A 12,566-nucleotide genomic window follows, 5' to 3' on the forward strand; every position below is an offset into this window, starting at 1 on the left:
TAAAAGTCCTAGCCTCATCGTGATGTTACTAGTTGATACTTTCAGCGTTAGTGGCTTTCAGCAGCCGGCACCCATTTCACATGTTATATGCCATTTGAATGGGCGTTATCACTACCATTCTAATGCTTCAGACGGGCCCAACTGCACCTACCACATTGTGAAAGTGAACCTTAACGTTGTTAATTGAAACAAAACAACTTTAGATTTAGGGAACAAAACGACTCGGTTAGGTTTAGGAAAAGATCGTGGTTTGGGCTAAAATAAGTGTGCTTGTTACGTAACTTGTGTAACAAAAGTAAGGTAAAATAAGTCAACGCTGACTTTTGGTTTCACACAGGACACAAACAGTGGAGAGAAAGTCCTGTGTTTGTTTGACCCGTCCATCCACCCCAACTTCCCCCTTATGCTGACTTTGTCACTCTTTATACTACGTCATCTGACTTCCTCTTTGGCTCCCGTCATCATTAGTTCGGCCACTAGAGGTCAGCGTTGTCTTCTTGAATTTGTAACAGTGTTCAACCATGTGAATAGATGATAACGGCCTTCTGAACCTATGAGTAGGTGTAGCAGGCCCCTTCAAACCCATATCTACAAGGCTGATAACCACTGACAACGGCCATTCAATTGGCTGATAACATTCGAAGTGGGTGCAGCCGATGATGTTAAGCTGTTTCCCTTAGTAAACTTGCGGACTATACACACATCAATCGAACCTGGCTAACTAAATTGGAAATATTGCATTGTACTTGGATGTCTTGTGAGTCCCGGGTTCGATCCCCGGTCTGGGCAGGGCCTTTCTTTGTGGAGTTTGGGGGTTACATCAGGAAAGGCATCTGGCATAAAACCTATGCCAAATCAAATGTGCGAATCATAAAATCGGATCTCAGATGATCTGCTATGGCGAGCAACCCCTAACAGGAGCAGCTGAAGGCCAAAGGATTGGGATGTCTTGGGACTTGTTCCATCTCAATGTAGAATTAATTTTAAATGGAAAATTTGCAATTTTGACAAAGTTTAAACGTAGCTGCCTCCTGTAGATCAAGAATCTTTGGCTGCACTGTGACGTAGCTTTTGTCTTCGCTGACTGGCTGACGAGTTGTTGTTCTTCAGGTGATCTTTCATGATGAAGGTGACTGTTGGACAGTAGATGGTTGAATGTTACTGTCAGGATCCCTGCAGCTCGCTGTTACAAAGTCACGACTCTTTCGTGTGTTGAAACATGAAACCTCTTCATCCCAAAAACGCAGCTCAGGTGATCTGATCCTCCTGGCTGCCTGCTCCCCTCCTTCCTTCCTCCTCCTCTCTCTATCTCCTTTATCTCTTATATCTCTCCGCCTCCTCTTTTTCCTTTGCTCCTTACCTTCCACACTCCTTTCTTCTTCTTCTACTCTACCAATGTCTCCTCTTTCTTCCCATTTTCTTTTTCCTCTCTCATTTTAATTTCTGTTCCCTTTCTTCCTTCTTCGACGTTTCCTGTCCATATTTCTTCCTCTCTTCTAGCTGTCTCCTTTCATCCTACCCTCCTCTATCTTTAATGTCTTCTCCTTCTCCTCCCCACTTCTTCCTCCTCTCTGTCCTTCATCTCTTCCACTTCCCTTTCTTTTCTCAACCTTTGTCTCCTATCTTCTCCTTTTCTCTGCTGCCCTCCCCTCATCTCTTCTTCACTCTTCTACTCTCTACTCCCTCCTCCCTTCCTCCCCTTCTCTTTTCTCCCCGTCCTCCTCCTCCTCCTCTCTTGGATCTGACGTTCTCAGCTGTTGCACAGGGACTCGGGGCTCCGGGAATGTCACCATTGACGTCACTCAGCATTCCGCACATTCCCACGCCCGGCCTCGCGTAATAGGAGACATCACACATACACACACTCACACACACACACACACACACACACACACACACACACACACACACGTATACACTCATACACAGAGAAGAGCACATGTAAAGGGTACCAAAAAAGTACATACAAACACTTAGCATATGTACATAAAGCCGCAGACACATCATCATGTCTCTCTGACTCACTCACACTCTCAGAATAGGAGTATATTCATGCAGACTCGGTGTAAACATCACACACACACAAACAGTATTATGATACAACCATCTCACGGTTCAACAAGAGACAGGTTACCATAACGACGGCTCAATAGTGTATTTTTAATAAAGTTAGAATGAAAACTAACTGATTTTAATTCTCTGTATTTTAGTAGTTATGTTCAATACTTTTTCTTATAGTTTTTAGTGTAAAATACAAATACTACAACCACTTATATGAAAAAGAATAAGAAGATATGGCTAGTTGAGAATGTTCATCTGACGTTATCAAGTTATTTGAAAGTTTTGGAACAGAACATTTTTTAAAGGGTCAGTTCACGCAAATTCCCCCCCAGAAAACCCAGCACATTTCTTGACACTGACGTATTTACGGTGCTGGAAATGCAACTTCATCATCATCATAGTCATCGCAGTGCTTAGATTTTTGTTTGCTTTGTAACGGCAGGAGCGCAACCTCCCAAGCACCTTAAATAAAAGCGGCACAGCTGGCGTTTTCCACACGTTTTAAGACACTACATGTGAACGGCCCCTTACAGGACAGAGAAGAAGTTTTTGTTTTTCAAATCTAAATTTCATTTACCTCCATTTTATTAGGATGGAGGCAGAAATCTAAGCAGATAAAAACATCTGCACTGCTAGATACCCCTAGAGGTAACTGAGAGAACTGACTCTTTAAGACAGATTTTACATGCTGCATATTGTCACATTTTTGTGTCACAATATATTTTTCCACAATTTATCGTTACACCCCTAAAACCTTCAAACAAGAATGCATCTGGGGTCTAATAAAAATGACTTTAGCGAACATAGAAACACACAAAAATGCATGGGAAATCCGCATCTATGAATTCCAGTAAAACCATTACTAGTAAGTACAATATAGTGTAATCACACACCCACACAAAGATGCCAGTAATCCAGGCTGTTTCTGTGTGGAGATATGATGTTGGCTTCAGACATGCATTTCAGTCACACACTCACACAGAAACTCACTTTCACGTTCTGTGTGTGTGTGTGTAACGCTTTTGACTCGAGGTCACAACAAAGCCGCCAGCCTCTTCCATTACCCACAAACATGAACACAACGCAACCAGCAACGGATTCCCATCAGTCAGTGATGGACACACATGCTCAGTGCACGTTACGCAACACACACACGCACACACACACACACACACACACACACATGGAGGGTCACAGGATTTCCCAGAAACACCTGACACAGGGAGCGGAGCGTCAGCTGTGTGTCAACAGGACACACTCTCTCCCTCCTTCCTTCCTTCCCTACCACTTTCACTTTCTCCTTACTTCCTCTACATACCTCCTTTATTCCTTTCCTACACTCTCATTCCCTCTTACTGTATGTCATTCCCTACCTCCTGCCTTCCTTCCCTCCTTCTCTTTACCTCCCTCTCCTTCCCTTTGTCCTTCCTCTCTTCCTCTACCGACCTCATCTCACTTCTCATTTACATCCCAACATCCATTCCTCCTTTTCCCTAGTCCCTTTGTCATTCCCTACCTCTTACTTTTCTTCCTTCCCTAACTCCTCCTCTTGTTCTCTACTCCTTTCTTTCCTACGACATGTCCTCCATCTCTACCTCACGCTCTACTCTTTTGTCCTTCACACCCTCCCTACATCCTTTTCATTTGTCTCTACCTCCATCCATTCTTCCCTCCTACCCGCCTCTTTCCTTCCCTACCTCCTTGCTCTCTTTCTCTTTTCCTACCTCGTGTCATTCCCTATGCCTCCTTCCTCTTTTCCTCTCTTCCTGCCCCTTAGCTCCATCCCTAAGTCATTCCCTACTTCCTTTCCTCTTGCCTCCTCCTTTTTCCTTCTTTACCCTTCCCTCCTTCCCAGTGTCTTTCCTTTTTTTCTCTACCACCTCTTTCCCTACTTCCTGTCTTCCTTTTCAACCCCTCCTCTCCTCTCCTGTCCTTCCCTTTTTCCTACAGTAACACCACATACGTACTTTTCTTCCTTCCATCCCGACATCCTTCCCAGCTTTTGTTATTCCCTACCTCCTGCCTTTCTTTCTCCTTCTACCTCTCCCTCCTTCTCTTTTTCTACACCTTTCCACATTTCTCACCTCATGTCACTCTTCCTTCCCTCCCTCCTTCTCTTTTTCCTTTTCTCGTCTCTTTCTTTCCTTCACTACCTCTTCTTTAATTCCCTTACCTCCTGTCTTGTTCTCTACATCCTTTCCTTCTTCCTACCACCCCCATTTTACTTTCCTCATCCTGTCCTCCCTACCCTTCCATCCTTGCCTTTCTCCTCTCTGATCCTTAACTCCTTCTTTATTTTCTACCTACTCTTTTTCCTCACATTTTCTGAAAACTCCATTGCTGTTTTAGTCTTTTGTGAAATAATTAGATTTACATTTGACCAGAATATTATGGATAACTTGTTTGGTTTATATACTGTGTAGGGGAAATAATACAGTTAACTAACCACTAACTTCAAATCAACTCAGCACAGCTCTTCAACCTCCTTTTTCTTCTCTTTTCGTTCTTCATTTATATCTTCCCTCTTTTCCCTTCCTTCGCTTCACCCTCAAACTTCTCCCCTTTCTCACCCACTGCCTCCATCACCCCCCTTTTCACTGTGTTTTCTCTCCTTGCCGCCTTTCTTCCCTTCCTCCCTCCCTCCCTTGTTGGAAGAAGTGTAGTGTTCATTTGTTGTTGTTGTTGTCAGGTTTAGTTCATGCGTGTGTCTGTGTCTCCCTGGAGTGTGTGTTACTGAGATGAAGCAGAGTCACATGCCGCTGTCGTCTGGAGGCGGCGTCATGGAGAACTGCTATCTGCTATCACACACACACACTGACTCCTGTCTGTGGATGTGTGTGTAAGTGTGTGTGTCAGGGCTGGGAAAGTCCCTGCTGTCCCCTTCTTATACTTACTTTCACTGTTTGAGTCGAGCTATTCTTTTGACCTCACCAGCACAAACAGGCTGCTGTCTGCTGGAGTCATGATGTCATGACACCCGGAACCCAATCCCATCCCATCACACACTTTTTTAAAAACAGCTTATATGCAAAATCAATAAGCAATACATAAAAAAGAAAATGAGTAGACAGTTTGAAAACTTACGCAGTTAAAAAAAAGTATGCACCCCCACACACACAGAGGTGCTGCTCTGCGACTATCATACTACTATACTATCTTTGCTCTGTATTATTATTATTTTCTTACACTAACTGTTGCGTTGCGATGTCGGAGTTTGGAATGTGACCTGGTGTGCAGTTTGAAAGGAGGGCGTGTTTAACAGACGTGACGTTCTGCAATGCCGCCCGTCATGTTGCTGGAATGCACCCGTGAGAAAGAAAAGAGAAAGGCAGAAAGCACAAGTACTGTACACTGCAAAAAAAGCCTTTTTTCTATTATTAAAAGAAAAATCTGGTGATATTCTATACAGTAAAAACAAGTATTATCTGGTATCTCCTCTGTGCCATAGAGCTCCATTAAAAACACATCAATGAGCCACCGTGAACACACACACTGTAGTTTATTTTGACTCAATCCCACATACACCGTCCTGCTGCCACAAATACTCACTAGAGCACCAAATGTGGATTAATCCGTCGCTGAAAATAGTCCCCAACAAATGCACTATTTCCTCCTGTTTGAGAAACGTTTGCTAAAAACTTCAGTGAGCAGCTTTTTTTCTGAAGATGCTGAGCCTTTAAATATAGAAATATATCTAGTATAGTAGTATATCACCACCTTATCCTTTTAAATCCTCAGTCTTATTCACTTACGATATGTGAAAAATCTGCCATTGCAGTTTGATCATTTCAACCTGTTTCAATATAAATCAAACTGTTTCAAGAACTTTTAAAGAAACAAAGTGTCATTTTTCTGCCCTGTTCTGTCTTGTTTCAAGATGCTGACACTTATTTCTATTAAAGGCTTACAGACTAATTGGTTTGGATTTGAAATCTGTTTTATAAACACGACGCTAAAGGGGAAAAGAAGGTCATATAAACATCAAATCTTGAGAAAGAAAGGCTCTGCACACTCAGGTTCAATGCAGGTATTCCATCAAAAAGCAATTTCAGTTTTATCTGGGAAAATGTTTGACAGAAGCCAATTTTCAGAGCTTATAAATAACATGCAATTATGCTGGCACACATGGGAAATGCACTTCACAGTTGTAGTCCAAATACTGTGCCAATAATGGTGATATAATGGAAGCTTATTGAAATGATGTAACTCGCTTTGACAAAACAAGACTTTTAGTCCTCAATAATCGTCAAAACTGACTTCATAAGAAGGATATTTTTTGCAGTGTAAGATGTGAAGAGTTCGGGGACATTTGTGTGTTTTTCATCGAGCGCCGAGCCGACTGAAACAAAAGAGGAAAGACGCAGAGACAGAATAGTTCTGGAGTGAGTGTGACACGGTTTTGATGTGGAAGAGCTGCAGAAAAGTGAGAGTGCCGCCAAATAAACACAGTTTGAGCTGCAGAAACGATGAGGAGCATGTGGTGCGACAGAGCGATAATGAGAACATACACGGGCAGACATCAACACACACACAAAGAGTTGAGTATATACACCGAGGCAGACGAGCACAGAGTTCACAGATAGACACAGAAAACATCAAAACAGACAAACACACAACCTCCTCCATCCCTTCCTCTTCACTAAATCTCTCTGCCTCTCTCTCTTTCTGTCTCTCCAGCTAACGGCTACATCAGTGCCAGGGCCTCCCCGGGCCTCCTCTCCGTATCCAACGGCAACAGCCTGGGGAAAGTAGTCCCGGCTAAGTCTCCGCCTCCGCCCAGCCCTCAGATGGTCAACAGCCGCAAGCCGGACTTGAGGGTCATCACCTCGCAGGGCGGCAAGAGCCTCATGCAGCTGGTGAGGAGAACACAACTACGGCAGCCACACGGGGACAAATGATGGGTCCAAACTCAAAAATATAGTCAGAGCTGAATGTGATTAGCACTTTAACTTTAATTTCATCATAAACTATGACTCATGATGAAGTAGTTCACGGATTAAAGCATTTTTATTGGTCAACGGTGTGCTCCACTTGAGCCAATCGTGGTTAAAACAAATATTATTATTTGTCTCTTGGTTCCCAGGGTTAGTCAGCTATCTGTGTTTTTCCCTTCTACATGTTATGGTGATTTTGACATTTTCTATTAGTACAATGGGCCTGGTGAAGAACCAACTTGTCGTATTCAACATTTTTCTCCTATGTAGACTTTTCCCTGGTCGTTCATATAAGTCATGCACAGATAGTCTGCCACTCTCAGCAGGGAAAAACACTTGTTTAATCGGAATGAATTTGGGGTTTAAAGGTACAGTGTCTAGGATTTGGCGACATTTAGTAGTGTGGTTGCAGATTGCAACCAACTGAATACCCCTCCGCTCACTCCTCCCTTTTCAAAACTGCAGTAACGTGAGCCTCAGAGTGCAAAACCAACGCCGTTCGCCTCCCTCAGAGGCCATCCATATCATAATAACACTACTTTAGGAGCAACAGAAGTCAGACGGCGGCTGGCGGTACCACGGTTTTGCACTCTGCAGCTCACGTTACTGCAGTTTCACAAGAGTGTCAGAAAACTACGGTGGCCTTCAGGTAACCTACAAACACTAAAGGTTCTCTCTAGAGCCAGTGGTTGGTTTGTCCGTTCTGGGCTACTGTAGAAACCTGGTGGACTCCGTGAAGAGGACCCGCTCCCTTCCCTAAAAAGCTAACGTTAGGCTATGAACGAACTACTCCACGGTCGCATGAGCGTGAGTATACACAACGAGGCTGTAAAGGCGGACGAGTCGGCTTGATGACGTTTAGTAGTCTCATTTAGCCACTTGTTAGCAACCGCCTTTTTTAAGACCCATAAAAGCTTCAAAATTCACAAGTGGAATATTTACTGAGGGGAACCTCCTCTGTTGCACCCGACAGTGTAACATCATGGAATTTATTTCTGTGACCGCTTTAGCAAGACCTTTTTTTGGTATCTAACTTCATGCCTAGCCATTCCACCTTTATTTCTGTCACAGCACGGCTTTGTGATGACACAGCGGTAACGGCTTTAGGAATATTTTAATTGTTTTGCGTCTGACTACTAACAACTAAATTTGTAATGTTTTCCACTACTAATTTGGGTTATTGCTGAAAAGGATTTTCCTATTTTTGGCTCGACTTCTCCTACATAAAAATTATTAGCAGGAATGTCACAATAAAGGATAAAATCAGCTCAACTTTAAGAATGAAAGCTAGATATTTTTCAGCAGTGTCTCTAAATCTATGTCCAGATTTAAAATGCCTCCTTTCTACAATATCAATTAATTTAGATTTCTGCAGCCTTTAAACAGTAAAGTTCTAGTACCAATATGTATATACTTGGCACTTGGAAGAACATTTAATATTTATTCTATGTTGTAGAAATGTGGATATAACTCCTTTCTGTTGTGCAATTCAACATCTGGATCCAGTCGTTCTCTTTCAGTCAGCCATCGATCTGTTTGGCTGCATTTTGACTTTATATTCGAGGAGTTAAACTTTAGAGTCGACTGTGCAATACTGCTTGAAAACTAGAGGCCCTATTTTCAGTAACCTCAGTGTCAAAGTATCACTAAACATAACTGTTAGCCACACCTCTTAACTAGAAGATCATAGAGATGTTCATATTTTACTACTGCAGTTAGTTGTTGCAGACACGTAACCGTCATCTGTTTTTTACCCCCCTCCTCCTCCTCCGCCCGCCGTGCAGACAGAGGAAGAGCTGGAGTTGGTGAGTGAGGTGAATAGACTTCTAGACTTCTAGCCTCATGGATGTGGTGTCGAACTCTGTGTGATCTCACTGAGCATGAGTGTGACACCCCCGGCGAACGCATCCCATCAGGGTTGACTCATTGGTACCGGTGCTATGACGAGAGTAGAAGAAACGAGCAGTTAGAGCGTCAGAGCACCCGGTGAACTCGGAGCAGCGGACATACGGTGGACCAATCAGCTGGTGGCTCTGGTTCCTGGAGGATTCGGACTGTAGCGTTCAGGGTTCACTTAGAGTCCCATCGCAGCTGTAGACTTGAGTGAAGTCACGAACACGAGGACTTGAGACTTGACTTGGACTTAACTGCTGTGAGATTTCACTTGCTTGACACTTGACTCCAAAACAACTTGACTGAACTTCAAAGAAGTTTCTACTTGGTAAAATCCCAGAACAATACAGAATAATAAGACAGGAAGCTCCTTGCATATTGAATCCCGCTTCATTGAAAGCACTTGGTCTCAATTATGCAGAAAAACACTATCGGAGTTCGCGAGTGATTAACAGCTGCCTCCGTTGAATGAACAGCCAATAGGAACGCTCTCTCTCTCAGTGAAATGACCTGTGATTGGCCAAAGTCTCCCGTCACGGGCTAGATTTTTTAAAGCCTGAAAACAGAGCTCTCTAATTAACACATTGTCTCTCGTTTGTTTAATCTGCACAAGAGCCGAAGTGTAAAAATGTGCCAAACTATTTCTTGGCTGGAACTAGCATCATGCTTAGTGTACAGACGTGAGTGATACCGATCTTCTCGGCGAACTCTCGGCAAGAAAGCAAATTAGCATATGTCCCAAAATTTCAAATGATGACTTTCTTACTTACTTAAAATACAACTCTTAGTACCATAAATTGTATACATGAATGGCTTTAGTGGGAATCAGCCATAAAACCCTGATTGAAGAGCCAGAAAACTACACGTAAAAATGTTGTATTTTGTGACATAAAAAACATTCCAGAAATTATTTTCTAAAAAAGGCAAAGTGATAAAACCTGTGTGCGTTTGTATTGTGCCAGTACAATAGAGCTTAAAGTGACATTTGTGCAGCACAAACAGTCTATAGGGGGAATATTGAGGGAACCGGAGCGACCAGCTGACTCTCTGCTGTGTGTGGAAGCTGCTCAGCATGTGCATGTTTGGTTTCATCCGAGTGTCGACGCTCTGGGGATCAGAGTGAAGACGGATCACAAAGTCTCCAACCTGGAACACAGACGGACATGTTGGGAGACCGCCACGCTGACCCCTTCACACACGTGCATGCTGACATGTGTTCATGCATATTTCTCTGCATAAATACACACACGCACGCCTCAAAACAAACACCTCATATTGTATATTCATTCCTCGCATACCGTTCTGCACACGTTTACACACACAGGTTTTCAATAGAAACACACTCATCCCCGCTCATCCCTCCTCTGCCTTGTCAATGCATGCGTTCCTGTCAGCATGATTCTCCAGCACAGCGCTGCCTCTCATAACACCTTCCACCGTGACGCCACATAACACAAGCGCCCCAGGCCCTGGCGACAGCGTTGCCGTGCCAACGCCGCCTCGAGATGCGAGACACTTCTCATCTTGCACGCAGATGTTAAAGTGTCACCGAAAAGTTAAAACACCTCAGAGAGAACTGAGGTGCTTGGATTTTCTCTAACAGGGAGCAGAAGCGCTTCTGACTGTGGCACGATGCATAAAACATCTTCCACTGCCCTGCACAGGCAACGCGGAGTGATGTAACGGCTCATTATGTCAGTCTTTAGTTATTGCCGCTCTGGTGGATTTGTTTTCGAATATTATTCTTTATTTAGCCTGCCAATAAAACTTCAAATGTGGCAGGACAACTAAGGGCTGAAAGTTGATTAGAGTCGCTGCACTTTGGCTTCGTAAAGCTGAGGGTACAATTAAATCACAGGATAATGCATTTTTATTTCAACTAGAAGAAGAACAAGCTGTGTTTGTAGTGAAATATTTCAGTAGTAACAGCGTAATTAAATTGTTCTCAGTCACATAACAAAGTCTCTGCATCCACTCTGCTGTACAGTGGAAAGCACATGCTAACCATTATAATCATTGCTGTTGAAAATGGATGAAGTCATGTGCCATGAACTTCTACACTCAGCCCATATAAGGAGAAAAAGACGCCATTCGTTGTGAAACAGAACCAGGTTTTCTCACGACAGGGAGCCGCAACACTAGATTCAAAAGATCCAAGACAGAAAGAGTTTGGTTGTTAATGTTTCAGCAGCTTTCATCAGATTATTCCCACAATTCAACTTTTCAAATCTTTAAACCAGAATTCATTATCATTTTGATACCAAAATGTTTCACATATAATCTCACCAGTGCCAGAATGTCATTGGAAAACTGTACACAGAGGAGATGCAGATAATTATGAAAGGATTCCTTCCATTGGATTTGTTTTTATTAGGGCTGTCAATCAATTCAAATATTTAATCGTGATTAATCACATGATTGTCCATAGTTAGTTGTGATTAATCGCGCATTTCTTATCTGTTCAAAATGTACCTTGAAGGGAGATTTGTGAAGTATTTAATACTCTTATCAACATGGGAGTGGGCAAATATGCTTGCTTTATGCAAATGTATGTATATATTTATTACTGGAAATCAATTAACAACACAAAACAATGACAAATATTGTCCAGAAATTCTCACAGATAATGCATTTAGCATAAAAAATATGCTCAAATCATAACATGGCAAACTGCAGCCCAACAGGCAACAACAGCTGTCAGTGTGTCAGTGTGCTGACTTGACTATGACTTGCCCCAAACTGCATGTGATTATCATAAAGTGGGCATGTCTGTAAAGGGGAGACTCGTGGGTACCCATAGAACCAATTTTCATTCACAAATCTTGAGGTCAGAGGTCAAGGTACCCCTTTGTAAATGGCCATGCCAGTTTTTCCTCACCAAAATGTAGCATACATTTGGGGCGTTATTTAATTTCCTTCAAGACAACCTAGTGTGACATGATTGGTACCAATGGATTCTTTAAGTTTTTCTAGTTTCATATGATGCCAGTATCTTCACTCTAGCTTTAAAACTGAGCCAGCTACAACCTCCTTAAAAAAATAAGTGGCGTTAAAACAAATTTGCATTAACGCATTAATTTCTTATGAAATCACACTGCTCTTTATTTAGCTGGAGACCCCATAGAACTGCCATGTGGCCTCCTAAGAACCTCCAGATCCCTCTGTAGCGGTAATCACCTCCTCCACTTCCCGTCTCTCAATGTTCAACCTCCTCCCTCCATCTCTATGTCTTCCCAGAATGCTCAGCGGCTAGGTGGCTCCCAGGTGGCGCAGTCGCTCACCACACCAGTGGTCTCCGTGGCAACACCCAGTCTCCTAGCGCCCTTCTCCGGCATGCAGACCGGCTACAACACTGGTAAGACCATCTGAATCTGTCTGTTTACATCAGGGCAGGAAAGGCAACGCTACGTCCACCAGGACGGAATAAAAAAAAAATGTAAAAGATGCAACATCAAGCCAAGTAAAAGATACAGTATGTCATTATGTCGTAAAATATCTTAAGTGTCATATAGAAATACTTGAAAACCTCGCAGTGTGATGCCACAAACCACTATGAATATTCACTTTGTTCATTGTGTGAGAGCTTCTGGAGTGATTCCACTTCAAAGGTCTCCATTAATATGGATTAGCCCTGATTAATATTGATGCACCAGAAAGTTGTATGATGTAAAACAATCC

The 12,566-nt window shown here is 42.8% G+C and overlaps 1 protein-coding gene across 16 annotated transcripts in view; it reads left to right on the forward strand.

Annotated features, from left to right (window-relative positions):
• Positions 1–12,566, forward strand: part of mef2d (myocyte enhancer factor 2d) — a 116,214-nt gene that overhangs the window by 87,121 nt on the left and 16,527 nt on the right. For 7 of the 16 annotated variants that reach the window (XM_074652932.1, XM_074652940.1, XM_074652939.1 and 4 more), the window contains exons 7-9: positions 6,739–6,917; positions 8,780–8,809; positions 12,126–12,243. In XM_074652932.1, coding sequence (XP_074509033.1) covers positions 6,739–6,917; positions 8,780–8,809; positions 12,126–12,243 — 327 coding nt within the window. The remainder of the gene's footprint in view (positions 1–6,738; positions 6,918–8,779; positions 8,810–12,125; positions 12,244–12,566) is intronic. The other 9 variants (XM_074652936.1, XM_074652941.1, XM_074652946.1 and 6 more) reach the window with 2 other exon arrangements.

The sequence above is a fragment of the Sebastes fasciatus genome, chromosome 12 (assembly GCF_043250625.1).
Source record: "Sebastes fasciatus isolate fSebFas1 chromosome 12, fSebFas1.pri, whole genome shotgun sequence".
Classification (NCBI taxonomy): Eukaryota; Metazoa; Chordata; class Actinopteri; order Perciformes; family Sebastidae; genus Sebastes; species Sebastes fasciatus.